At 56.1% G+C, this 27,532-nt stretch overlaps 6 protein-coding genes across 6 annotated transcripts; 5 read left to right on the plus strand and 1 right to left on the minus strand.

Annotated features, from left to right (window-relative positions):
• Positions 1-2,150: 2,150 nt before the first annotated feature.
• EsH8_VII_000620 (major facilitator superfamily domain-containing protein) lies at positions 2,151-4,164 on the plus strand (the record flags this gene model as incomplete). The annotated part of the gene is made up of 3 exons (XM_083270753.1): positions 2,151-2,917; positions 2,985-3,931; positions 3,989-4,164. 3 exons carry the CDS (start codon positions 2,151-2,153, stop codon positions 4,162-4,164), a joined length of 1,890 nt encoding a protein of 629 aa, XP_083128310.1.
• Positions 4,165-9,009: 4,845 nt separating this feature from the next.
• EsH8_VII_000621 (uncharacterized protein) lies at positions 9,010-11,899 on the plus strand (the record flags this gene model as incomplete). The annotated part of the gene is made up of 7 exons (XM_083270754.1): positions 9,010-9,126; positions 9,270-9,373; positions 9,535-9,848; positions 9,927-10,115; positions 10,209-10,477; positions 10,554-11,272; positions 11,338-11,899. 7 exons carry the CDS (start codon positions 9,010-9,012, stop codon positions 11,897-11,899), a joined length of 2,274 nt encoding a protein of 757 aa, XP_083128311.1.
• A 1,383-nt stretch (positions 11,900-13,282) lies between these two features.
• EsH8_VII_000622 (uncharacterized protein) lies at positions 13,283-15,136 on the plus strand (the record flags this gene model as incomplete). The annotated part of the gene is made up of 1 exon (XM_083270755.1): positions 13,283-15,136. The coding sequence occupies one exon, from the start codon at positions 13,283-13,285 to the stop codon at positions 15,134-15,136; it is 1,854 nt and encodes a 617-aa protein (XP_083128312.1).
• A 3,011-nt stretch (positions 15,137-18,147) lies between these two features.
• On the plus strand, positions 18,148-21,367 carry EsH8_VII_000623 (uncharacterized protein; the record flags this gene model as incomplete). The annotated part of the gene is made up of 2 exons (XM_083270756.1): positions 18,148-18,243; positions 18,344-21,367. 2 exons carry the CDS (start codon positions 18,148-18,150, stop codon positions 21,365-21,367), a joined length of 3,120 nt encoding a protein of 1,039 aa, XP_083128313.1.
• A 1,080-nt stretch (positions 21,368-22,447) lies between these two features.
• EsH8_VII_000624 (uncharacterized protein) lies at positions 22,448-23,186 on the plus strand (the record flags this gene model as incomplete). The annotated part of the gene is made up of 2 exons (XM_083270757.1): positions 22,448-22,513; positions 22,659-23,186. The coding sequence occupies 2 exons, from the start codon at positions 22,448-22,450 to the stop codon at positions 23,184-23,186; spliced, it is 594 nt and encodes a 197-aa protein (XP_083128314.1).
• Positions 23,187-23,358: 172 nt separating this feature from the next.
• Positions 23,359-27,458, minus strand: EsH8_VII_000625 (uncharacterized protein; the record flags this gene model as incomplete). The annotated part of the gene is made up of 4 exons (XM_083270758.1): positions 23,359-24,527; positions 24,588-25,438; positions 25,486-27,160; positions 27,218-27,458. The coding sequence occupies 4 exons, from the start codon at positions 27,456-27,458 to the stop codon at positions 23,359-23,361; spliced, it is 3,936 nt and encodes a 1,311-aa protein (XP_083128315.1).
• Positions 27,459-27,532: the final 74 nt, after the last annotated feature.

Here is a 27,532-nt window from a genome sequence, read left to right on the forward strand (position 1 = left end):
GCCGTTTTGAAATCGGGAACCCAGGCCAATATTCGAGTCTCAACCTCTTATGCTGTGAATGGAATCCATGTGATTATGCGCCGTCATGAACGGCGGATGATCGAGGCCATCGGTGATGGGCCAAGGAGGTCAAGCTCCGGACATCGGGCATCGCGCTTGGCAAAACGGGTCCGATGGCGATCCCTTGGATCAATTTGGCAAATACCACACTACCTGGTCCATCTCGCCTCTGGTCCGCTGCAGGGGTTTAAGAGGAAAATTTCACCGCAACTGCATTCTCGGCGACTTCGCGGCCGTGTGCTCTATTTGTTCGCGACGGGTTGCCCTTTCTGTCCGCCCGGGGGTAGGCGGCGGGACTTCCCTTGCAATTGGCTGTATAGACGAAATGGGAAGGCAGGAGGTTCATTTCAGCACGTGGATCTCCAACTTGTGCTGCATCTAAGGAGAGGAGAGGTGGACATGGCACGTTGTCGAAAAGGAACGACATTACATAATCCTTCAACCAACGTCGTGGTCGGATGTTGATGATCCAGGGGCGTCTCAGCAAGAAAAGAGCCCTTTATTGGCCAATCTCAATTAAAACTCGATCCAGGCTACTCGAAGCTGGCGCCATGGCTTTACTAGGGAGGGGAGAAGTAACGTTGGACGGTGGCTAATGTCGTACGAGGCCTCCACACCAAAGCATCCCTAATAGCGGCCGCAGTGGAAGAGGGTGAGGGGTTGGCTGTCACAGCAGACCAGATCCACGGCTTGGCTCGGAATGCTTCGGTACATGACGTTTCATCGACATTCGGGCCGTCAAGGGAGAATTCGGATGCGGCTGGCTGCGAGGCGGCCGGGCGGTTGAGGTTGCGGGAGTGGCAGATCACTTGTTGGCTAATAGAGTGTGCCAATGCACGGGATGTCGTTGAAATGCAGAAGCCATCCCCAAACTTACCCAATCCCATACTTTATTTTAAAAGCCGTCGACATAAGAATTCCCATCAATTAAACAATTGATGCGGGGGAACATTGGAGATGAGATGGAGAGCGCAGAGCAAAGACGGAAAGAAAATGGAGAGGCACCATAGTTCACTTGCTGGCGGGAGTTCGGACCCCCCGGACGGAGGACGTCATAGTTCGAGCCGTTCGCGCTCCGCATCCCGCTTTGCCCTGTTTGGCAGCGCGACTGACTGGTGCCGTGGAGACTGCAGAGAATATGGAGACTGGGAGCGTTTGGTGTTTTGTTAGTGGGCGAGTGGGAATAAGAAACAGAGAGTTTACGACCGTGTCTCGTCATCGCCTTCAAAGCGGGCCTGTTTCTCCTCGCGGTCCAATCACCATGTCCCCTGGTACTTCCAGGCACCGTTGGACTGCTAAGCCGCCACTGGAGCCTCAGCGTCGCCCACGGCAAACAAGCTTTGCTTGCCGCCTTTGCCAAGGTCGCTGCCGACTTGCCGCAACTTGGCAAAGCCCAAAAGGTCTCAAAGGAGGGAGGTGACCCCCCGAGACAACCACCCGTGGCACGGGGGCACCTTACATCCGGACGCTCCACGGCCATGACAACGTCGCAAACCAACAGCAGCTTTGGTAAGCGTAAAGTCACCGCCAAAAAAAATGCGTCTGTGAACTTTTGGGTCTGCCCCTCCTCCGGACTCCCTCCGTGGAATCCACAGTGGACCGTCATCCGTCCAGTGTCCCGGTTTTGTTTCCAGGTCTGCGACTGCCGCTCCAGTCCCACGTTCGGGCGACCGACGACGCAACTAGTTGCTTACCTTACCAACAATGCATCTTCAAAGTGGGACGTGCTGCGCTAGAGGTTGCCTGTTTCGCGCCACCGTCCGTTGTATTGTCGGTGATGTCACGGGTGGCTGTCCAACACGTTTGGGGAGAGGACGGGGATGCTATGACGCCGTGTCCACGGCGGGCGACTCTGTCCCTCGGCTTCCATCCGAAGTTCTGGGCATTTGATATATATCGAATATCTCCCCGTGGTTCCAGCTTTGGCCGATCCTTGGTTCCTCAGAATCGTACACAGCTCCTTCGCCCAAGCTAGCACGCCCGCCTCCTCCTCTCTTCTCTCCTTCTCCTTGTAAAAACAGGAGACGGGAATCCATATTCACCATCGTCTAGACCCACCACTTATCACACCCGCATGAGAACGGTCCAACATGCCTAGTACACGCTTTGCCGATGAACCGCCTCAGGTCATCAACGAGGCGGACCTAGATCTCGCCAACGAGAAACTAGAGTCGCGCGACGAACACGCTGCCAACGGCGACGCCAGTGGTAACACCACAAGTGACCAAGCTTCCTCCAAAGACCACGAGCCAGGTATCGATCATTCCGAACACCACAATGGTGGCAACAGCAACGGAGCCAAGCTGGAGAAGCTAGGCACCCACGACAAGTACGAAATCACCGAGGACGACTGTTACGAAGAGCTGGGCTTCTCCTTCCCCAAGTGGAAGAAGTGGTATATCCTTACAGTCATCTTCTGGGTTCAGGTGTCGATGAACTTCAACACCTCGCTCTACTCAAACGCCATTGGCGGAATCTCGGACGAGTTCGGCGTTAGCGCCCAGGCCGGCCGCTGCGGTGCCATGATCTTTCTCGTCTTGTACGCCTTCGGCTGCGAGCTGTGGGCCCCGTGGTCCGAGGAGTTTGGTCGGTGGCCGGTACTTCAGCTTTCGCTGTTGCTCGTCAACATTTGGCAGCTGCCCGTGGCCCTGGCGCCGAACTTCGCCACCATCATGGTCGGCCGTGCGCTGGGCGGCCTGTCATCTGCCGGTGGCTCCGTCACGCTTGGCATGATTGCCGATCTGTTCGAGTCCGATAAGCAGCAGTACGCCGTCGCGTACGTTGTCTTCTCTTCCGTCGGAGGATCCGTGCTCGGCCCCATCGTGGGCGGCTTCACCGAGGCCTATTTGCACTGGAGGTACGTGATCTCACCAAGTAACGGTTTTGCAAGATTCACGGGAAATAACTAACATGCCCTGCGCCAGATGGTCCATTTGGATCCAGCTCATCTTCGGAGGCGCTGTCCAACTGCTTCACTTCTTCACCGTCCCCGAGACGCGCACCACAATCATGATGAACCGCATTGCCAAGAGACGCAGAAAGGAGGGCAACCCCAACATCTGGGGTCCCGATGAGCTTGTCCCCTTCAAGGATCGCTTCTCCGTCAAGGAGATCCTGTCCACTTGGGTTCGCCCTTTCAGGATGTTCCTCACCGAACCGATTGTACTTGTGTTATCACTCCTCTCCGGCTTCTCTGATGCCCTCATCTTCATGTTCATTCAGTCCTTTGTCCTCGTCTACGACCAGTGGAACTTCAGCACCGTCGACGTCGGCCTGGCCTTCATTCCCATCGGCATCGGCTACGTCATCGCATGGCTTCTCTTCATCCCCGCCATCCGTCGCAACATCAAGGAGCGTGAGGCCAAGCCCCACGATGACAGGGCCCAGTACGAGTCTCGTTTGTGGTTCCTCCTGTATACTGCGCCTTGCCTACCAATTGGCCTGATCGGTTTCGCCTGGACCATCCAGGGCCCCCCCATCCACTGGATCGGCTCCATGTTCTTTGCCGCCATTGTTGGTATTGCCAACTACGCCATCTATATGGCCACCATTGACTACATGATTTGCGCATATGGACCCTACTCCGCCTCCGCGACCGGTGGTAATGGCTGGGCCCGCGACTTCCTCGCAGGCGTCCTCACCGTTCCCGCCACCCCCTTCTTCACCAACATCGGTGCCGGCACCGGCAAGAACCTGGAATACGCATGCACCATCCTATTCTGCATCTCCTTCATCCTGGTCATCGCCGTATATGTCATTTACTGGAAGGGGCCCGCCCTGCGCGCTCGCTCTCCTTTTGCGCAGAAGTTGGCCGATGCCAGAGACGATGTCGGAGGCCGCCGTGTCAACTATGCTCCCGGGGACAGAGGCAGTAAGTCGGACCCGCCTACGGTGTTTCCGAATCACAATGCTAACAGCCATTTTCCAGGCGTGACCACTGGCGCTGATCAGCCCGACCGCCCTCCCTACCAACGTACCTACAGCCAGCAGTCGCGCTTCTTCGGCGAGAACCGCGTTACGCCGCGTGGTACTCCCAGAGGCACTCCCTCTGCTAGCAGAGCCAACAGCTTTGTGGCCACCAACAGGCGCCCGGTGGCGAAGTAATGCGTAGTATCTAATATTTAAGAAACATTATCCGTTGGCTTCCCGTCTGCGAAGGGAAGCCTCGTGCCAAATTTTTAATTCACGATCTTTGATACCCATGGCGCTTGAAGCTGTATCTAGTTGAACTCAGAATACAACTTTTGTATGACAAAAAAGAAATTTACAAGACTTTTAAATCAACGCTTCCCATGTGACTTTTAAAGATTGTACCTTACACGTACATATTTTGAACGGTACCCATGTACCGATGACGTGACAAAATTATTGATGGGATAAGAAGATACATATTCTGACATTGTCTTTGTGTCAGGCACCTAGGCGGCATCAGGAGCATACAGAGGAACGATCAGCGCAGGCGTAAGGATCTAGGGCTGAGATAGCAAGGGGGAAGTATGGCATCAAGGAGGAAGTGTAGCCATAAAAGTATAAGAAGCTTGGATTTCCTAGGGGCAATTAGGGGCAATCCAAGAGGGCAGCTTTCAGCAACAGTCTTACCTACGACCTACCTACGAATACGCAGATACTGCGCCCTTTACTCTGCTTGACAACACCTCACCTCTGACACTTTGACTGACGACAGAAGAGTTTTATTCTTTGTGAGGGTCGTCGGCAAGTTCACCAGTCATGGAGCGAGCGTGGGTTGGGAGTTTCTTGAGATTGTATTATGAGGCAGATGTAGTAGAGAGTGGTGCGTAGACTTTTCTGAATGGGCAGGCGTTCTCACTTCTTTTTGAACGCCAATAGATATTATTTGTGGCTGGCATCTTTCAACCCTACTTTTCTTCTTGAAATGATTATTAACTCCCAGTTTGCCACTGAAAACCTAGAATGGCGCCAATCCAGTTTCCCAGAGTTTTCTCTGGATGCCAATAGATATGATATGCACCCCGTCCTTGCCCGACGTCCCCGAAGCGCATGTCACGAGGACCTTCCACACCAGTCGGCATCCGATGGGGAAGCCGGCCCAACCTTTTATTTTGGTGTAATTGTCCTTCCCGGTGCTTGTGCAAGTTTGCCGTGAGTCCCGGGCCGTCGCCCTCGTGCACAGCGACGTCCGGTCTTGGCACTCCGAGCCTGCCGGTTGCGCCGCTCCCTCCCGAGTATGCCGGAGGCATCTACGCACGTTGCTTGCCCCCCCTCCTGTGAACACTCACACGAGGCTAAGCTGATGCCGCATCCATTGTCGGCGACAGACCGCCACTTAATTTGCCACCTCACGGCAGCAAGGGATTGAGGAAGTGCCGCGCATAATCATTATCCCTTCGCGCTACCCTCGCAATCTGAGTTCAGTATCTCTCGGGATTGAAGTCCGACCCAGATTCAGGAGAGTTTGGTACGGGTCAGAGTCGATTTGTAATGTGATTCAGCCATATTTATACATTTGTTGGGATTCCCTGGCCTGTTTGGTTATGTAGTTGTCCTTTAATCTGATTTTACTTGTCCCATACCGCGAGAAGGTCTCACGGTACCCATTATTTCCCAATCCAGCCCCTCTCCCTCAACTTGAGTTTGTAAATCCGTTTCCAATAATGCAAAAGGAATGTCACCAATTCAATTTTCAAACACGCTCCCTGTAAGAGCGGCGCATATGTAACAAGCGCTTGTGGAGCGAGGACCTGTCAAAGTCCAGGCAACAGTGTTGTTGCGAAGGTGAACGCGAGGGCGAGCGTTACATCAGGCTCACTAGGGTTTTTCTTTTGTAATTATCCAGCAGTCCTTACCCATAGTAAACTCTCTCAGTGATGACGTGGCTATTGTGTATGATGATGGCATTCGCCGACGTGGATATTGCTAGTATAGAATCAATAGGTGGCGTAATATCCTTAGAATTCTGAGACATATTTCATGATTTCTTTTTATACTGAAAGAAGTTCTAGTGACCTAATTCAAGGTTGCTTAGAGGAAAGCCGGCCTACTCTCAAGAAGCTTGGCTTGCTTGCCTACGGCATATACCTCCCCGTAGCCGTGCACTTACACCAACATCCGAGGCCTTCGCCTAGGATACTCCAGTATGAAAATCTTGACTTCCCTATAGATTCTCTACTATGCCACAAATGAAACATGACCGATTGTAGCGCTGGATGACCTAAATATGTTGCATTGTTGGCGCGTATGTGTTCTAGACGGCACCACCTCGCTGACAATCTTAAACAAAGCATCCAAAACCTAGATTTTCTGACTAGAGGCGTTGTAATTTTACTTTAAAAAGTTAAAGTTGCAGCAATTCCCATTGAACGCACCGGTAAATACATAGAGCTGTACACTACAACGGGCTGGCCCGCTTGTCGGCACAAGTTGAGGGTCTATGTCCACTGCAAAAAGATGGACTCATGGCCAATCGCCAACGTAGTTGTTAGAAGCATAACGAAAGTATTAATTGCAATGTCATGTGAGAGGTGACTCCGCCGCCTGACCAATTTCCTGACGAGGCAGCAGCTTTTTCCAAGATCCTGTACAGACATCCACGATCCCCACACATGTTCGATCTATGTTCAAGGCTGGTACGCCATCCGTACTCCTTGAATTTATACCCCACTACAGACTTGAAAAGGAAGGTAATGGGCGTTGACTAGCCTTGTGAACCCGAAGCAGAAAAACCACAAAAATCTCCACGCTCGAGTTTCAAGCTGTACGACGGCCTACTGCATCTTAAAAGTCACAATAGGGCTGGGGTAACTGCATGCAAAATTTCAAAACTCAGCCTAAAATCAGATGCGACGCCGAATGAAGAACGAGCCGAGATCGGAACCAATCATGCCGGCTCATGTTGAATTGCACGCCAGCAGACTTCCATCTTGCAGATGCAGATCATGGACAAGCACAGAGTTCCGGTGTAACGGGGCCTCTTTGCATTGACTGGGTTAGTGAACAAGAGGATTCTGGTATGTGCGCACGTTATATCGAGTTTAATAAGTGGAACAGCGTCGCAGAACGGCATGAACTACACGATGCAAATTGCAATGCAATGACTGGTCAAACTCTCTTATATCGACCATCGAGCAGTTGCCCTAAATCGATACTCTTAATGGGTTTGATCTTGGGAGGTACGTGGTTTTCTCCTTGGGATTTTCAAGTCCTACTTGGTTACTGTAGTCTCCACTCAGCCCAAGGCCGGAGTTCACTCCGGAGTGAGGTCTGGAATTGCGTGCCATTGGAAAACATCACATCGACACGACCTCGCGCTAATATTGCAAGGATTGTGTCTTCTTCAGTCTCCTCCATACATCGCGCTCTATTATTCGCAGCGGGAAACTTGCAGGACGGAACAGGCTAACAGGAAGACGACAAGGTCAGTCAATCATTGAGGTTGTGGTCTCTAGGCACTGTTGCTATTGAGAAGGCGTGCCGACCACCCCTGCCCATAGGTACCGAATCACAGGCTTCGCGGTCAACAGGGATGACTCGGATCAAACACTCCAACGTCGATTGTCATGGACACTTTTGCTCCTAACCCAACTGGGGTGCTTTCTCTAGTGTCGAATTTGTGGGCGCGGTTTAATTGGTAATCAAGTCAAATTCGTCTCTACAGCAGTAGCATAGCATAGCGGGCGCCTCCTTGTATATCAAATTTACGGTTGACGCCCGCTCGGAGGGACAACTTTTCTCTTTAGGAGGAGGTAATTTCCAGACGATGGTGGTGCTGCATCTGTCCTCATGACGCCTTTCACGGATTCACGGATTCACCAGGACGTAGAGACAATGGTACCGACGACGATGTGGCAGATATGTAAATATACAAGTAGGGCGATTCTCTAGTTTAAAACGCCTAGGTATTGGCTTTGTGCAATGGCGATTACAGCAGCAGAGTCAAATGGGCTCGACGCGTAACGTCTCATTCAATGTGTAACGTGTGCGCAGGTAGAAGAAGCAGAGCGACCCAATTTGTAAGCTAGGCACTTAGCGGAAATGTGAATGACTCGCTAGGAGATGACGGTGGGGAGAGCTAGGGCGGCAAAAGCTGCGGGCAGCCGAGAGATTTTGCTTCTTCTGCAGAGCTGCAGGTTCGCCCTTCGTCGTCTGGCGCTGGGATGAAAAGACGAGATAAAGAGTAGTGGCCGTTGGCAAGGCTGAGAGTAGCGTTATACACGGCTCCCTGCGAACCTCTCGTACCTACTTATTAGATTCTTTGGGATATTCCAATGAACAATCGGTCCTACTCTCAGGGTAGACGGGCCCCACTCTTGCAAAAGAACCACATTAGATACCTCTCTCCAGAGATTAGAGTTGAGGATTTAAGTTTCACCCCTAAAACACCACCAGCCAAGCACCGGGCTGTGTCGGAAGCACAGGCGTCTGTTATAACCACGTATGCGTCCCTCCCCCGTGCGCCCCGACGGATTTCGTTAATTTCCGCGTCCCAACAGCCCGGTACCACACCCAATCTTGCGCGCATCAAAGTTCAAACGGCCAAGAACGAATCTCGAAAAATCGAACAGAGAGGGCCAGTGAAGGACAGGACCAGCGAGGGAAGGAGTAATCCAGGACGGGGACCGTCGACCAAGAGCCGAGAAGGTGAGCTCCCTTGGCGGTCGTTGCACATCCATGACACATTGCACATGCCCTCTCGTTCCGCACCCAATCCCAATCCAAACCCATCTAAAGCTCAAGCTTAGGCCCAAACACGCACCCAAGCACCCCCCTCTCGTAAAGACGCTTTTGCTGGCTTTTCTTCTCTTCCTTCTTGCATTACGATCCACGAGTCTATTGGTCCCAACAATCCATCTTTCGCTCTCGGTTCCAACGTCGTTAAAGTTGCTGTTGTTGACGGACACGGAGGTCCAATAAGTTTTTCCCTCGCCATCGCGCTACGGGAAGTCCCTCTTTTATTTTTCCCGCCAAGTAGTTATGGAGCAAAGTCCCGAAGCGCAGCTGTCGCCGCCAGACGGACAAGCGGCAAACCGCGGGTCCGACGCACTTCCGAGGCCGCGCCCGTTGGCTTGCACTCCATGTCGGCGCCGCAAGGTAAGGGTCAACAACCTTCGCCGGTGGATGCCCGGGGGGGCCTTCGATCTTTGATCGGCGAGAGGCGGGCAGAAATGAGAAAAGAGAGAGAGACATGGGGAAGCCTGGCTAACGATCGGCTCGGCGCGCCGCTGCAACTACAGATTAGATGCGACCACAAGACGCCCATCTGCTCCAACTGCGTCAGGTACGGCTTAGAATGTGCCTGGCCCGAAGGACGACGCTCCTCGGGACGTCGCCAGAGACCGTAAGTCGTCACCTCCACGAACCCCTCACCCTCACTCGCCATGGAGCTGTGGGTGGCCCCTTACATTTGATGTGTCTGTGTCTCTGTGTGCGTGCGTGTATGTGTTTTGTGTCTTGTCTAACGGATAGCTGACACCCTCGTTATCTTGTTGCTTCGAACAGACTCTATGAAGATGTGGTTACAAGATTGGCTCAGATGGAAAAGCTGGTGGAGGAACTCCAGACCACAAAGCCAGAGCAGGGGGCTACTCCTCCACAGCAATCCAATGAGGTAGCAAGCGTCTCACCCTTGCCGACGACGTCGACGACGTCGTCGTCGACCGTTCACTCTCCCATGTCAAAACGAAAAGCCAGCAGCGCAAGCCCTTCGTCAGGGCACCCCGATACCCACCCTTCGCCGTCGTCTGCCACATCCTCGACAGGGGCAAAGCCGTACTATATAGGCGCGCCAGATGAAAACGCCGTCGTCGCAGCAGGTAATGAAGACAATGTCATCCCCCGGCCAGCCTAGTTGGCCACGATGTCTGTGTACGCTGATACTGATCCCCCATCAGGTGCCTGCTCATTGCTCTCACCCCAGGGCCTGACCCAGATCGAGCTTCTCATCGGGGATTCGAGGTTTAGCAATGCTTTGAGGTCTTTGCAGCCCAAGGTCCCGAACCTCACTTCGCTGCCATATTTAGAACATGGCGACACGAATCATCCTCTACCTCCTAACCATATCATCATGGAGTGCGTGAACGGTAAGCCTCACTCTGGCGCGAAATGTGGCCTGCCGCCCGCGAAACAACCATGCGGCCATAGTATGAAGAGGAAACTAAAGCCGATTCCCATAGATTACTTCGTGACGGTGAACTCCGGGATACGTACGTTCCAGGAGCATGATGTGAGATCGGCCCTCCGGACCTACTTTCAAGGTCAAACACCGGCGGATCCAGGTTGGCGGATGGCGATTAATGCCATCATCGCACACTCACTTCGCAAAAGAAACGGAATGCGGAACAGGGACGAGTACGTGAAGTACATATACAACGCCCTCGGGGTGCTTCCTAACGTTATTATACGCCCGCCGACGCCCCTCACGATAGGAGCACTACTGTCAACAGTGAGTCCGCGAAACGCCATGAGAGCGACGCTAATCCCCCGATCGCTCGTAAGAGGATGACTGACATCTCGCAAAGGTTCTCTATTTCAGCTTCACGTCCGAGAATCATGTCGCCCTGACTCTCATGGGCCTTACCGTCCAGCTCCTCCTGCTGGCGGGCTATCACCGCACCGATCCCGATGTTGCCTTCGCAACGCCCTCCACTATCAACCCCGTGGAGCACCTCCACCGCCGCCGCTTATTCTGGATGGCCTACATAGTCGACCATGACCTCATGTTGCGTATCGGAAAGCCCCCGCTCATCAGTGACGACTTCCTTCTGGACCTCCCCGAGGAGCACCCGGCCGACGGGTACAGCATGTACTACTACCCTAACAACGTGACGCTCAACTTCTTTCTGCAGCAGGTCCGCCTTGCACAGATCCAAGGCCGCATCTCCGCCGCGCTGTACTCCCGCGCCGGTGTTCCGCCCTCGGAGCTCGAGGCCGAGATCCGCCGCCTCGATGCAGAGCTCCAGGAGTGGCGCGAGAGCATCCCACCGATGATCCGCGCTGACAACGTCGACGCGCTGCTGGATGGCGACTACCACAGGCTGATGTGCCTCACAACGCTGCACTTCACCTATTTTCAGCTCGTTGTCGCCATCCACTCCGCCGCCTTCAGGCTACCCGTGCTGGAGGACCAGGAGGGCGTGGAACCTGCGGACATAGGCCCGAGCCTCGCACTCTGCGTGGGTGCCTCGCGAGCCGCCATCTCACTCCTGAACTACCACCAGATCGAGCATCCATATACACCGTAAGTAGCTCTCAAACCCCGTGAATTGTATGCATGAAGAAAAAAGGCTCACCAAAAGGATGCAGATATCTCCTCTACCAGATAGCGTGGAGCGTAGACATTCTCTTCGTCAACATCCTCCAGCACAAGACCAGTCCCCGCGCCCGTCGCGATCTTGACCTGATCCGCACCGTGATCTCCTTTTTCGAAAAGTACGACCCGGACCACCAGCTCATCGTATCGTACCAGATCATCAAGATCATCGCGGACGTCGCCGCCTCCGTCCTCGCCAACACCCCCACTTTGCCGCCGCACATGCTCCCCGTCCAGCAAGCCCCACAACCGCAAATGCCGGGCCCGATCAACAGCCCCTCAACTTCGGACATACAGGGATTTACGCCAGGGGCCTGCCCCGGCGAGGGTGTAAACGGGAGCGCCGCCGACGTCCTGGGCCCCCTGACGAGCCTTTCCATGTCCGACCACCAGCAAGGCTTCATGGGCCTGCCCGCGGGGCTGGCGCAGCCCGACGAGAACCAGTTCTTCACCGGGCTCGTGGACATGTCCGACTGGAGGCTGCCGATGGACTACCAGCCGCAGCTGTGGCAGTATGACAACCCCCTGGGCGGCCGGTTTCCCGGCCATAATTAAGGCCGAGCTGGGCCGGGGCGAGAAGAGGGGACAGAGCTTGGCGTCATCGGACCCACCGTAACCGGCGCATATCCGGCCACCCGGGCTACGGGGACAAATGACATGCATGGCGCACCCGCCGTATCGTATCGCGGATTCGGGGTTTTTGCCGAGGAACGCTTTCTTCACCGGCGCCCGATTTCGTGCCCATTAGCGCCGCTGGTAGGATCGATTGATCCAGCGATCGGTACACGGCCCAGCCGAGCAACGCGAAATCCCGCCCAGTGTCCGCAATGACAAATCCCCCGTATCTTTAGAGACTCGAAAACTACGTAATCCGCCGCGCGAGAACAGAAGCGGACCCCAAAAAGTTTGACAGAGTTGGGAGGGAGGGAGAGGGAAGTGAGGGGGGGGGGAGAGAGAGAAAGGAACACAGGACCTTCCCCCGGAGCGCCGAAGCTGCCGCCGCTGCTGGTCTGGTGGTGTTGCTGCTCTTTGGTGCTTTCGCCGTCTCAACCCTACAAGCCCGCTGGAATTGACTTTAATGTTGTCTTCTGAATTGCCGTCGCTTCCCCCCTCCCATTCCTCAGTGCTCGCGCGAGATACGGCCAAAAGAAAAACACACTGGGCTCAGAGTGTCTTGCAGAGTGAGACCAGCTCTACCAGCCTGCTACGGTCGCCAATCAAAGCACCCACGTTGCAGGAGAAAAGAGAGACCTTTTTTAAATAAAAAAACGGAAAATTTGAAAGACCACAGAATGGCCACCTATTTGTTTTTGTTTCTCCTTTTTTGAAATTTTCTACCTTCTTCTATTTTGGCATTCGATTTCCATCCGTTGGAAAAACAAAAAAAAACAAAAATGCCCCCTTGTCCACCACGGTCGATATCTCGCCTCCCTCCCCTTGTTCTTGGCAGGGGAGGGCGCGAAATCCGGGGCGGATTGCATCGCCCATGACGTCAGTCGCCCGTCGGACTCGTCGATGCTCACGTTCCCCCTTTGACCACCTCGCCCCCCCCCCCCCCCCCCCCCCCAAAGTTTCTTCTCGACCGAGCAACGGACCGACAAAACGCGGCGCGAGCAATCTGCACCTAAGACCATCTAATTCTCGTGCCCTTTCTTTGCAACAAGGGACGAGGGGGGGTGCGCACTGTCCCAGGAATGCTTGGACCCTGATTCCCGATCCCGATTTCTTCCCGCCGTCCTTTGCTTTCCGCTTTGCCGCAATGGCTGGGTGGGCGGGTGCACATCTATATTCAACACCAGCCCGCCTGCTCCCGTCTGGCTTCCCGTCGACGACGACAACTTCTGTGAGACGCTACGAGGCAACAACATCAGCCAGGAACAAGAAACATCTGAGCCCGCAACCTTCAAATCGGACTGCTTGCGTCCCGCCATTTTGAAAATGGGGGCCGACGAGAAAAAGGCTTCGGCCGAGGACAGGAAACGGCGGTCAGCGACGCACCCGCCCAAGACGCTGAGGGAGCGCTTTCTTCACTCGCTGCCCTACTACACGGGGCCCTACGGCGTCGGGTTCCTCGAGATCGAGGCGCCAGTCCGCCAGCCGCGCACCTTCTCCGAGCTCAGGCGCGGTGATGTGCCGCTGCTGAGGCTCGACACTGTCCTGTTCGCCGTCTATTACCCGTGCACCCTGAAAGCCAAGGCCGACGACCACCCGGCTCCCAAGCACGGCCGCGGCAAGGCTGGTGGCGCCAAGAACCCAAAGCCCTCGCGGGTCGGCTGGCTTCCGCGCCCGCGCGTGCTGACCTGCAAGGGCTATGCCAAGTTCTTCAGCGTCCCTCACCTCCCGGTCACGGCCTACATCGCCGCCACCTCCATGTTCACCAAGCTTCCGGCGTTGCGGAATGCAAAGCTTGCGGAAAATTGGCCAGAGGAGATGCTCGGGGACGACGGGCCGACTGGCCAGACAGCGAGGAACGAGGAGTCGAGCTCCAGCACGAGACCTACCTTCCCTGTCATCATCTTCAGTCACGGCCTGGGGGGCTCGAGGATGAGCTATAGCTCAATATGCGGGGAACTGGCGAGTTACGGATTCATAGTCGTGGCCGTTGAGCATCGTGATGGGAGCGGGGCGAGAACCTACGTCAACCTTCCCGAGCATAGAGAGGTGTCCGACAGTGATTCCTCCGTGGGCCAGACAGACGTCAAGAGCGTGAGCGCGAAGAAGATCAAGACCAGGAAAGGGGGCAAGCAGAGCGACCAGCACTACTGCATCGACTACCTCTTCCCCAAAGACAATGCCCAGGATACGGCGCCACACAACGCCCGTGGAGTCGACACCGAGCTACGAGCCGCGCAAATCGCCATGAGGATGACGGAAATGGAGGAGGCCTATCGCATCCTCGGGTACATCAACAGCGGCCGGGGGCACGAAGTGGAGGCCATGAACCTCAGAAGGAAGGGGAACGTAGCATCCAGCTCAAGAGGGCTGACGGGCATCGTATGGGAGGATTGGAAGGGAAGAATGTTCCTCGAGAACGTGACAATCATGGGCCACTCATTTGGCGGAGCAACGACGGTCGAGACGCTGAGGACAGAGTCGCTCAGCTGGGTTGGCCAAGGCATCATCCTAGACGCTTGGGGACCGGCGACGCCTCGAGCGGGGGAGGACACCAGGCACCGCGTCAGGAAGCCGTTGCTGTCGATCGGGTCCGAGGCGTTCATGCACTGGCAGGAAAACTTTGACAGGCTCGTCGACATTTGCAACGAGGCGAGGGCCGAGGACACGCTCACCTGGATGATGACCATCCGGGGCTCGACCCATCTCTCACAGACCGACTTCGCCATTCTGTACTCGACATGGACAGACTTGCTGATGAAGACGTTGGTCAACCCCCTGAGGGCCATCTATCTCACGATATCGCCGTCGCTCGAGTTCCTGAAGATCACCTTGCCGCCGGAGCAGACGAAGTACAACATGTGGGTAGACGAAAAGATTCTCAGAACGGCAGAGGCGACATCGGAACCGCTTGCTGTAGTGACGCACGACCATCGCCCCGACGACCGATGGATCGCAGTCCGTCTCAAAGTAGACAACGAAGCTTCTCTCCGGGTGAGGAATTGGCTCCGGCACAAAAACCGAGTCTTGTTACGGAAGGGGGAAGGGTCGGGCGTGCCTTCGGGGCTGGTCGACTGGGGCGAGGGCAACGAGGTTTGGATGCACTGTAGCCCGGGCCGAGAGTCCGTGGAGAAGCAGATGCAGGAGAACGAGCGGGGGACGAGCCAAAGTCGAGTCTAAGTGGCTGGATGGCCGATGACATGCAGTTCATAGATATGCATGTCCAATGGGGTTTAGTTGGACTGGCGGGTAGTGATTTTCGAAATTATGGCGTCCAAGAGGCGTCGGGCTGGGTTCGCCGTGCCCACGGGTCTGGGATGCTTTCCAGCAGACGAGCGCCTGTCAGTGCGTCCGCGAGAGTGTGCCGTAACAGGCTGGCGGGTGATAGATGGGCGCCTTGATAAACTTTTGAAGCAAAGAAAAAACAGAACAAATGCAATGCAAATACTCTTGCTCGATGCGAATAAGATGCCTGCTTGTCGAAATCGGCGGGCGTTCAATAACATATCGGGGGAATGTAACTGGTTGGCTGTTCTGCAAGCCATCGGACGGTCAGCCGAACTCCATCCAAGCCGACTGAGTGGCTGGACTGCATCAGCTTGCGTGGGAAGGTTCTGACGCCTGCTGCAAACCGATGTTTGTGCGCACCGCTCTTTACCGCAAAAAGATAGCAGGCTTAATGCAAAGTGCGAGGTGATGTTCGGACAGGCAGGCGGCCAGAGGGGACTAGCTTCAGGGACGTTGGCGTGTAGCAAATTTCGGTGGCTTCGAACTAAGGCTCGGCCGGCACGGGCACATGCTGCTGCCATGGAGGCCGGATTAATAAACAAATTATTATTATTATTTTGGAATCAGAGATGGGTCCGTTGGTTCACCATTTTTTTGTCAATGGAGGTCGAGGAGGCTTGGATTGGCGGCATGCGGCAATCAATCGCTCGCATGAGAGCTATTTCCGTCTCCTCGGTTGGCTTCCCGCTCGCTTGCCGGCATTGGCTCTATCAGATGGGAAGTTTGTGTATGTATGTGAGCGTCAGCAGAGCAGGGGTGAGGCAAGCCAGAGCCACGGAGAGCCCCATCGGCCATGCCATGCAGCATGCGGGTCAGCGATGTGGTGGTGTGGGAGGCGATGTAAGTGGGCGACAAGCAAGCGTCAGTTAATCGGACGATGCAATACGAGCTGCACTGTTGAGAACTACTGAAGCCTGCTTAGGCTGCTGATCGGGTTGGCCGAGGGGCTTTGGGGCTTTGGGGGGAGCGGAGAAGCCAAGCCCCAATGGCGAACAAACAGTCGGATGAAGAATTGCGGGAGACGCCTGATAGAGCGAAAGCAGAACGAGAGGATCGACGACAGACCCAATTGCATGTCGTCCACAGCTTCAAGTTCAGGTGAAGCGAGGAATAAGATCGGAGGCGGGGCCGGAACGAAGCTACCAGGCCCTGCAACGGCCGGGAGTCGGGGGAACCAGGTGGGCAGCCAGATGGTGGTGATAATGGCGTTGGTGGTACAAAGTAACTTTTGTTCTGCTGCTGCAGCAGCAGCAAACAGATGGGAAGGGCGGTTGTGGTCGGTCTCGTCCCCCAGCTGGGGCTTGAAATAGCGTCCGTGTTAAGATAGGCTATGTCCCGGTGCTGATCGTCCAGGGGAAACGTGCCGGGCTTCGCTAACAGTGGGGGTAAAGAGTGGCGCCAGCCGCAGTCCCTGGTCGAGCTGGGGCAGGGGCGTTCCAACGTGCCCTCAGGGTCGAATCAAGCACTGCAACTCAAAAATGTGGGTGGGTGAGCGAGTGTATGTGTGTGTCAGGTGGGAAAGCTGCTGAATCCTCCATCTCACCACCACGCATGGCAAGCGGCATAAGACATTCGGTCATATGCCACTGCGACGGGAGAATCAAATCTTTCCTTACAGCGCTTCATCGGGGGTTGTCTCGCTCCCCTCCTCCCAAGCTGCTTTGTGTGTAACACCACACACCGACTAACGGCTGGGCGACTTTCATTTGTGCCAGGCAACATAGACATGATGACATGGCACGGCAAGGTACATTGTTCTCCCTACGGTAACATCCCCGTACGAATACCAGAGTCCGCGCTGGAAGAGACATGTTCAGGCTCTCGCCAAGCCGCATCTCGTCCTCAATACCTACCTTTGGTGCTGCGTTTCCTCCCAGTCCGTCCGAACCTAGACTTGGACCTGCTGCACCTGTTCTCGACCCTTCGCCACTGACATGCGCAGGGACCGTAGAGGGCTGATCACCATCCCATCTCGCATGGCCCTAAAGTCTGATATGCCGTCTGGACAGCAATGGATGGGACTTGCTTACATGCACGCTGTCGATGCTAATGGACCTGGGAGGGCCTCCCTAATCACAGGTAACCGTGCATCCCCCCCTCCGGCCCGTGTCTTGATGCAATGGCCATGGCCCTTCCCGGTTGTCCTGCAGACGAGACCTGACGAAATCTGACCATTGGACTCTACTCCGTGCCTGTTCCGGCCGTCTGCCGCTCTGGTTGCTCACCTGTGCGAGGTCTCTTCATGGCCTTGCTTGTAAACAAGCTTTGTACAACCTACTCCGGCAACAAAGAAGGTTATCCTGACATGCAGTTATTGCTTTTTCTCTGACAGCATCCCGCACTCGAGAACAGCTTTTAGTCTCATCGAGCCCCCGGCCCCAGTCCTTGCCCTGCTCTTTCCCAGATATCATCTTGCTGCTCCTTCCTCTCATTTCCCTCCGTCACTGCCTCTCGTTGGACGTATCTTGCCTTTCCGATTACCTTCCTCTGCCGTAATTCTCCCGTTGGTCTTTGCCCGCTCGATACTCATTCGCCTTTTTCGTCTCCTGTTCGCCTTGGCCGTCCATTCACCGCTTTTGTCGGCAACACCTCACCATCGCTCTCCTCTGCAATACAGCTTCACCGTCACGCGCCGGGTATTTGCTGCTGTTCTCTTCCCACAAGCCGCCTTTTCTTATTTGATTTCTTCTCTTTCATGTCGCAAACACCGAAAATATTCCCCGAAGACATGACGGCATAAAAACGCGTCGTCACCTAGCCTGGCCTTACTATCCTTCCACATTCTACGACCGCTAGCTGGCTCTCCTGCCCCGATTTGACGCCACAGCTCCACCTTCAGTAATACGTCTCCAAAAGCACCTCAACACAAAACGCCAAAGATACCCCAAAAGCCTAAGTTAAAAATGGCTACGATGGCCGCTCAATCAGACGCGACCAAGTCGCGACGCGACAGATCCAACAGCCTTCAGAAGATGCTCGAGCTAGAGCACATCCGAAAGGTAAGCCGAAGCCGCCCTAACTCGACGCCTCCAACCTCGTGGCATCCACACCAATTTGGCTATTATAGCTTCCTACCCGCTAACACGCCTCATCTCACAGCTCGAGCGTCGTCAGGGGGGCCATCAGTCCGTTCCCGTATATTTTCATCCCTCTCACCTGGCCTTTCAACAGGTCCTCCAGCAAAAGACTAATGAAGGTCGCTCTGCCCACTCTCCTCTGCCTGCAAGCCCTTCGCCCACCTTCCAGCATACATTGTATTCTAAGCCCCTCGTCCCATTGCAGTCTCGCCGGAGGGAGTCGTCTGCACCGCTACCGGTCAAGAAACCGGAGTTGCCGCCCTCTGCCATGAAAGCTGCCCGTCGGGCCACCGCCGCGCCGTCTCTCTCCATCTCTGTGCCGCCCCCTTCAAAAACCAAATCGCAGATCGATCGCCCATCAGAGAGCAGGGAATCTGTGGATCACAAGCACAAGACAGTGACCTTCTGGGACGCTGATACCGCCGAGGAACCGACTGCAGACGACGCCTCCTCGATCTGTAACTCCCCGAGCTGGGAGGCTTTTGGTCAGAACAAGAAGAAGGAAAAGAAGAACGAAGCCAAGATGCGCAAGAGGGAAAAGGAGCAAGCTGAGAAAGAGGCCAAGTCCGTCAAGAAGAAGCTCGCCGCCAAGTTGGGCAAGATCCCAGCGGCTGCCACCTCTTCTTCGAGACCTCCGAGTGCTTCGAGATCAGTATCAAGCCCCATCGTATTCAACAACGACCGACTCCGATCGTCCAGCGCCCAGGCTTTCTATGAACCGCCACCACCGCTCCAGACCCAACACGCCAGGCAGCGGTCCGATTCGGTGGCAATGCAATTGAAAGCCGCATTGACGGGCCACAAGCCACTGGGTCAGTTTAAATCCAACAATAATGAGGAGCAACGCTTTGTCGGCGGTTTGAAGCTGGAGCAGGAAAGGCAGGCATCGGCGGGCATGCCGCTCAGGAAACCCGCTCCGCCCGCGACGATGATGAATCAAAGGGCTCACTCATTTGACCCCGAGACGAGGGTGCCAGCGCCTGGGTTCATCCCTCCAGACCTGCCGCGGTCCGTCTCGGATGGACCTCAAATTGCCGGAAACGAACGTCGTGATGATCCCTCACTCGAACCCAAAACGCCGACGAAGATCCCGTCCTGGTCTCAACATCTAGTATCTCCCACCGCACCCCCCTTACCAGACGTGAGCAAGATTCTGCAATGGAACGGCAACACGGCTGGACAACAAAATCCCGTGACTGATGACGAGGAGTTGGAACCTCACTATGGGCTCCGTGATGTGGTCGTGGAACAAGAACGAGGCCGAAGGAGGGAAAGCTACGTGCACAAGTCCCGTCAGCAAAGCAGAGAGCGATCAATCAACGGTTACAAGGACGAAGTCCGCGTCTCCTCCGCAAAGTCTCACTATCCCCCACAGTCCAACCGACAACATCAACACCGAGCCTTCTCGTCTTCAGAGAGCAGTCCATTGGCTGGTAACGTCCCGCCCCGCAACGGTTCTTTTAGCAACCTCGGTACGTACAACGAGCAGGCCCAAACTGACGACTTCATGATCACATTTCGTCTTCCACACACGCCATCTGCCCAGACCAGTCCGAGACAAGGGTCATTTGACCATTCGATGACTCAAAAACCGCCAATGCCCAGCTTGTTGTCGAGGGAGATCCCCCTTCCTCCCCAGAGATTAGCTTCGCGCGAGAGGCAGCCAACCACCCCCGGCGCGGCCATTAGAAGCTTCAAGGATGCCGCCAAGGCAGCGTTTCATAAGGTATCGGGTTCAGGATCTTTCAGGCCGCCAGTCCCGAACACTATTGCCAAACTCTCACGCGACACTACCATGACCCCAGATTCAGTATCAAGCTCTCACTACTCAACCGATGAGCCTTCGCCTCTACCAGCCCAACCTTTCCGGCCGTTTGCTGGGTCGTCAGAGTCGAGCATACCATCCAGGGACTCGTCGGCTCGTCCAACCGATAGATCCTCTTTATCATCCCGCGGCGAGTCCATGCGCTCGCCATCACCGGCCACGTCCCCTGAGTCCTCTAGAGCTCATTCCGAGAAAGACGTGCCACCGCTGGGAGGGGAACTCGGACGAGTAGACAACGAGACCGTGGTTGTTTCGGACGATACAAGGTCTTACAGGCTCTCTCACACGGCGACGTTGACAACTTCGCCAACCGTTTCGAACCCTAGGATCAGTCTGCCGCCGCAGATTCCGGTCCAGAACCACGAGTCTCACCTTTCCGAACTGGAGGAACTTGTGAGGGAAACTTTCCGCAGGAATTCCACTCTAGATGATGCCGAGGACAGCGATTCGTCCCAGGGCTGCCTGACCCCCACTCAGACTGACGGTTCACAAGCTTCAGCACTGGCGTCGCCGCTGACTTCTGCCTCAATGTCAAGCCCTCAACAGTTTGAGCCAAAGGAGCAACAAAAGGAGGTCGAGGAGGTCGAGGAGGTCGAGGAGGTCGAGGATGTCCCTCAAATGACCCCAGAGGACGTACAGCCCCCCCCAGTGCGGCGCTACCCGAGCTTGTCTAGAAGCCATTCGAGCCCTGATCTTGCCCTCGACATGAGTTTCCTTCCCAAGCTCAAGCACCAGCCTCTCGTGCCCCGGCCCCTTGCCCCGACTCCTCCACCACGCTCGTCGAAACGGGGGCCGGTCAATAGCACGGCCAAGGCAGCACCACAGTCGGCCCTGTCCTCCGATGCACCCCCACGGGCGGCTGTTGTATCCTACAAGGCTCCACCCAACCCATCAAGCTATCTCAAGGAAGCCCGAAAGTCCATGCCAGTTCCGCAACGATCCAGCCGTGTGCCCCGCGCGTCTATCGTTCCGGCCAACGGCAAAGTCGAACCCGTTGCCAAGATGCTCGTCGAATGCTGCAACTGCAAGTTCTTGCACGACATGCCGAGCAAAGTGTACGAATGCATGGCGAACCCCGATGGCATGGTGGAGGATGTGAGGCTGGGAGTCAGTGGTGCCATCTCCACGACGGTGAAGTGCCCTTGGTGCTCTCATGGAATGACCACGCGATGCTGCGCAGGATATGCAGCAGTGATTTATCTCAAGGAGAAGTTGCACTAAGTGCAGAAGGAACGTGATTTTATGCAGAATCTGGGAGGTTTAACGGGATGGGCGATGTTGGCTTGGCACTTTGCGCATTGTCATTTGAGCTCTCGTCGAACTTAGGAAAACAGCAGGAGCGGAATGGTGCGAGGAGAAAGAACGAGAAGGACACTTCTGCAGCAGGTGTGTGTAAATACAACAAACCCATGTGTCACCAAAAGACTACAAATCAGCCAGGTCTTTGGATGAAGGCCGAGTTAAGAAATAATAATAATTGCATATCAACGACTGCTCAAGAATTCCAGCGTTTGAACCACTCATTCAGTGATGTCCATGAGTCGAAGACTCACTCATACATGCATCCCGCCCATCCCTGCGTTCCTAGGCTTGCGAGCCAATCATGTCTGGCGCTGAAGGTGCCCAACTTCCCAATCGGGCGGTGCTCATTGACCTTTTCCTCCACACCCGCCCCCAAGCACTCCATGACGAGACTCTACGACAAGCGGGAGGCATTCTCCTTGGCTCCCCTATCCATGTCCTCTCCTCCTCGAGATTTTGGGCTTGAAGGAAGAGCCGAGATTCGACGGGGAGAGAACGTGGAGATCGCGAGCTAAACTCCGCGCCGGGCCAGACTGCTTCGCGCGCAGGCGCGGTGTTAATCGCCCGGAGTTTAGGCAGCGTCCTGTCCGCTTGCTGCGGGGACATTGGTGGGAGGGGAGGGAATGTGGCGAGGGCCCTCGCGACTTGGAGGGAGTTAAGCAGGAGGGATCGTCACCCGTGTGCTCCCCTCCCCCCCTCTCTCTCTCATGGTGCAAGGAGCGTGTTTTTTTATTGCGTTGGGACGGGGGACTGGGATATAAAATCGAGAGAAGTCGCGCTGGCAAAGTCTCGTCGGACCACACCACCGCCATCAAGCTCGAGGTTCGACTTCACCACGAGATTGCACAGAGTGCACAGAGTGCACTTGAGCTCCGAGAGTACAAGACGCCCAAACGCTCGCCTATCCAACCTTCTTGACTCTTTTTACTATCCTTATTTGTCTGCATGTAACATAAAATAAAACAAAAACATCAAACCAAAAGTCAAGGGCGCACCGCAATGGCTTACGACATCCAGACGTACCTGCTCGACAGGGCAAACATCCACGACACAATCACCAAGCTTGTAAGTCCCACCAACCCCCCCCTTTCCCCTTGCTCCTTTGCTACTTTCTTCCCTTCCGTCGCCCACACGCGCTCCCACCTTCCTCCCACGCCCCCCCTCTCTCTTTCTGGATAAACCCTCCGTCATCTAACAAACACCCATAAAGTGCCACGCCTACGACACGGCCTCCCCCGAGACCCTCGCGGCCGAGGTCTACGCCCCCGAGATCGAGCTGGACTACAAGGCCTTCCTCGGCGCCTCGGGCCCCACCCGCGCCGAGCGCGGCGACTGGTCCCGCTCCGTCGTCGACATCCTGCGGCCCATGACCGCGACGCAGCACCTCCTGGCCGGCGTCGTCGCCCACCTCCCCCAGCCCGGCCCCTCGTCCCCCCCGGCCGGCGACAGCACCGGCAGCCAAGGATCGGCCCCGCCGCACGAGAGGCCCGAGACCTGCAGGGCCGTCGCCAACGTCGCCGCCAGCCTCGTCAGGGAGGGCGCCAGGGGCGGCGGCCTGATGCAGAACGGCGGCCGCTACGAGTTCGAGCTCGTCCGCATCCGGGAGCTCGAGGCGCGGGGGCAGAACCCCTGGCGCATCAGGTTCCACAAGGCCGTCCCGACGTGGGAGAAGGGCAACTGGGCCGTCTTCAGCCCGCCCGACCTCCCGCCCATTTACAACAGCGCCGGCAAGGACTGACTAACCCCGGGACTGTGGGACTCGATTGCCGGGTACGTAGATGCACATCAAACGGTGGGGGAAAGGATAAATAAGAGCGGCAGACAATAATAATAATACGTGCTACGTGGGAGAAAAACGCAAATGGTATCTCGGATGTGCCATCTATTTCCTTAAACCCTTTCGTGAACAATTACCGGAAACTCGACCCTCCCGGTCTCCCGCTCATCTTGAGACTCTCCTCCATTGCCCTCCTAAGATCCTCGTCGTCGTCGTCGTCGTCCGCCGCCTCAACTGCCTTTCCCTTTGCGGCATTCCGCCGGTACTCCTCTTCGGCCAAGCTCTGCTTCTTCACGTACTCCAGCACAACGTCTTCTTCCGACCGCGCCGCCGCGTCCTTGCTCAGCTGCAGCCGGTGCGCCGCTTCGGATGCCTCGATCGCCTTCCTCAGTTCTTCTTCGTCCTCTGTCACGCCCTCCGTGTGGTGTTGCTTCGACTCCTCAAGGATGCGCTGCAGCTCCTCGTCGTCCTCGTGTGCGGGATAGTTGTTGGCCTTGGATTGCTCAAGGGCACGTTGGAACTCCTCGTCGTCCTCGCGCGAACCTTGACCCGGGTGCGCTCCCGCTGCTTGGAGGGACATGCTCTGCTGGATCGCCTTCTCGATGAGCTGCTGGTATTCCTCGTCGGTGATTTCCAGCTCGGCACTCGAGAATGGGTCCTGGTCCTGGTACTTTGTGTCTCCGTCGTATGAACTGACCTTTTCCGGCCGCACATCGGGAAGTGCCTGCCCGCTGCTGCGAAAGTGGTTGATGCTGGCCCTGATCGCCTGCTCGACTGCCGCGTCTTCTTCTTCATTTCCACGGGAAGTCTCCGCGACGGATGCCCGAATAGCACGCTCAAACTCTTCATCTTCAGCAACGCTGGTGGTGCTGCTTTCGGGGAGCGACAGATCCGACTTGGACTGGGGAATGAGAGCCTCGACGTGGCCCTTCTTCCACGTTTCTTTCCGGGCGTGCAGCTGCTTTCTCTCCTCAAACGACAAGTTCCTCGTATGGGACCAGCCTGTGACAGGAGGTGAGAGGCTCTTCTCGAGCTGTCCAAACGAACTAGAGGCTTCGCCGCTGGCCTTTTGCTTCTCCCGCTGCTCCTTTAGTTTCATGGCCTGGAAGTTCTTCAGGTCAAACTTGACGTTGTTCCAGCGAGCAATGACGTCTTGACGCTCCTCGTTGCTGGCAGCTTCCATGTCCAACTGCCCCTGCCTCACACGGGATGTGATGATGTAGTTCTGGACGCTGCTCGAGAACACGTTGCGTAGAGTCGCATGCACACCCTGCATGGTGTATGCTGGAACAGCCCAGATCGCTGTATAAAAAAGTCAGCAACCGATACCTCCTCTCATCTTCTGAAATTGACGGCACTCACCAGATGCGGGCTTGAGAATCAAGCCGCCAATGCCCTTCCCGAAACCCTTGATCAGGCCCATTCCACCTTCTTTCTCGGCACCCTTCAGCGGCTGTGTGACCAATCCTCCGATGCCGTCAAACATGCCGTAGCCAAACTCCTTTGCGGCAATCCTGATACCGCTTGCAAAGTCCGTGACCTTTTCGGTCGGCCGGACCGTTTCGTCGTTATACAGACGGGGAGCATTTCGGAAGCCCCTCGCCAGGCCGAGACAAACATTCATTGGCGTCTTCACACCGGTAGTGACGATGCGGCTAACACTCGTTCCGGCTGCGACAGCCGCATCAACCCCCACCCCCGCAGGGGAAGCGTCTCTGAAAGACCTCTTTCCTGGGCTGTTGGGCGGCCTTGTTGGTCGCGTGTTCGATTGCTGCTCCGACAGCGTCGTCTCACTGGGTGCAATGGATGCATTGTCTGCCGGGCTGAAGACCATGGACGGGGTGGCGGAACGTGTATGCGAGGCCGACAGTGACGCTGTGTCGGGTTGGGGCGATAGTGGCAATGTCGGAGTAGAACCCTCCATTTCGAGGAAGCCTAGTTGCGTCGAAGATTCCGAAGCACGAGTGCTCGGGGCCACTATCGATGCCTTGTCGCTTTCTTGAATGGACTTCATGCTAGATCCCGATGCTTCCGGGACAGACGGGGTTGTGGGCTCCGGTGTCTTGTCTCCCTTGCTCCGGTTTTTGAAGAGCTCACGAGGGAAGTCGGCAACAGCTAAGCCGATGTTGCTGATGTCTGCGACAAGCGAGGTGGTCACCGCGGAAATGGGATCCCACGGCTGGCCCTCCGTCATGTACTCTTTGGGTCGGTAGCTGTGGCTTGTCAGCATGGTTTCGTATGCAATTGCGAAATAACTTACAGCTTGAGGTCGGTATATTTGATAAGGCCGTTCTCTACCAAGACCGCGGCAGCCATGGGACTCAGCCGAACCTTTGTCCGCCTGACGCGCCAAGCGGCCGCCCGGCTAGGTTCGATAGAGCATCTGAGCTCGTCGGTGTCCAGGTGATCGTGGAAGCTCTTCCCGCCGAGGTCAGTTCCCTTTTCTTCGCGGATCTTATGGCCGAGTTCTTGGGCTCTGGCCTGTGTCTCGGGCTTCAAAGCGAAAGTGATGGCCTCTGCAAGTTTATCTCCCGTGAGATCCTTGTAGGGAATCGGGTCTGGGCCAGCACCCGCCCTGGAAATCATGGCTCCCCAGAACGGCTGATCGCCAAAGAAAGGCACAACGATGGTGGGCTTGCCGGCTTGGATGCCCGCCGCAGTCGTACCGGCGCCTCCATGGTGGCAGACGGCTGACACATGTTTGAACAGCCAGTCATGCGGTACGTTACCCAGCATAAAGACGCCTTCCGGGAGTCCGACATCCTCGGCGCCTAGACCGCCCCAACCTTTGGAGACAAGCGCCCGCGTACCTGTGAGATGGACGGCATCGAAGATCATTCTGGTCAAGGCGTTCGGATCGTCGACCACAATGGAGCCGAACCCGATGTAAACCGGAGGAGGACCGGCGGCCAGGAACGCAGCCAGGTCGGGTTCCGGAGTGAAAGCAGAGGCCAGGTTCAGGAAGTAAAACCCAGAGATATCAATCTCACTCCCCCAGTCGTTCGGCTTCGGGATCAGCGCCGGAGACCAGCAATACGTGTAGGGGATCCTGAGTCTTGTCAACACACCGGGCGCCCATATCAGCGACATGGGCTCCAGGTCCAGCGCTTTGTCTCTGAAGCGGTTGATGACATCGCCCAGGCCCTGCCAGGTCATCATCTCCACCAAAGCGTAGGAAACGTAGTTGGTCATGACTGTGTCGGTGTTTGTCGACTGAATGTTGGCCAAAGGATGGGGAAACGCGCGCGTAGGTGTCCAAGGCATCGTGAACATCAGATGCAGCGGGATGCCCATCTTCTCGGCAATGTGAATATGCGCAAAACTCGGGGGGTTCGCAATGATGGCGTCCGCGACGAAGGGCTTCTGATTGGGGTCTCCCGGGACTCCATAGTTCTCATCCAACGGCTCGTCCCTGCCGTGTGGCTTCGGCGGCGGGCCCAGCCCGTTTCCCGCCTCGATACACGACCGCCAACACCCGAGGAGAATCTCCTGCATCCCCCTCCGGCGCTTGCTGACCTCGCCGCTCTTGAGCGCGTCGAAGCCCGGCATTAGGCCCGGGTTCTTGACCATGAAGGCCATGAGCTCGGCGGGGTCGCCGCCGATGCTGAAGAACTCGAGCCCATTCTCCTCAACGAACTTTTGGAACGTCGGGTGTGTTGCTATCCGCACGCGGTGGCCGTACGTCTCCTTCAGAACCTTGCCCAGTGCGACGAAGGGCTGGACGTCGCCTCGGGAGCCGACAATCTGTACGACAACGTTGAGCTGCGGGGGTGGGGTCTGGCCCGGTTGGCCGCCGAGACTCGGGGGGATGTAGGCGGGAGGGAGGGGGGCTTGGGAACGTTTGTCGGTGAGGAGCTGGTTTCGTAGCGTCGGGCCAAGGATCTCGGCGAGGCGGTTGCTGCTCTGGTTGATGTTGATGTTGACTCGGCCATCCCCTGCGATCAGATGTTAGCGAGCCATCGGGTGGGAGGTCCGGCGGAGGGTGTCTTTACCAGTCACGTTGGCGCCGGCCTCGATGCCCGCCTGGTTGAACTGGAGCTGATCGTGTTGGTCGCCATAGGCCGGCGGGGCATCACTATCGGCTTCCAACGACGGCAGGCTAAATCCGTCCGAGACGAGGGCATCGGGAACCTCTTGGCTGTCGGTCCTGTCGAGGTTCAAATCGCTGGGCCTGTGGCGCGGGGGAGGGGCATGGGAGCTCGCGCCCGCTTCGGCTTGCTTGACGACCGTCATGGCAGGAAAAGTCGCTTTGTCGACCACGTCGATTGAGGGTGGGAGGGCCAATGGCAATCTCAGAGAATTTTTAG

The sequence above is a fragment of the Colletotrichum jinshuiense genome, chromosome 7 (assembly GCF_051148585.1).
Source record: "Colletotrichum jinshuiense chromosome 7, complete sequence".
Lineage (NCBI taxonomy): Eukaryota > Fungi > Ascomycota > Sordariomycetes > Glomerellales > Glomerellaceae > Colletotrichum > Colletotrichum jinshuiense.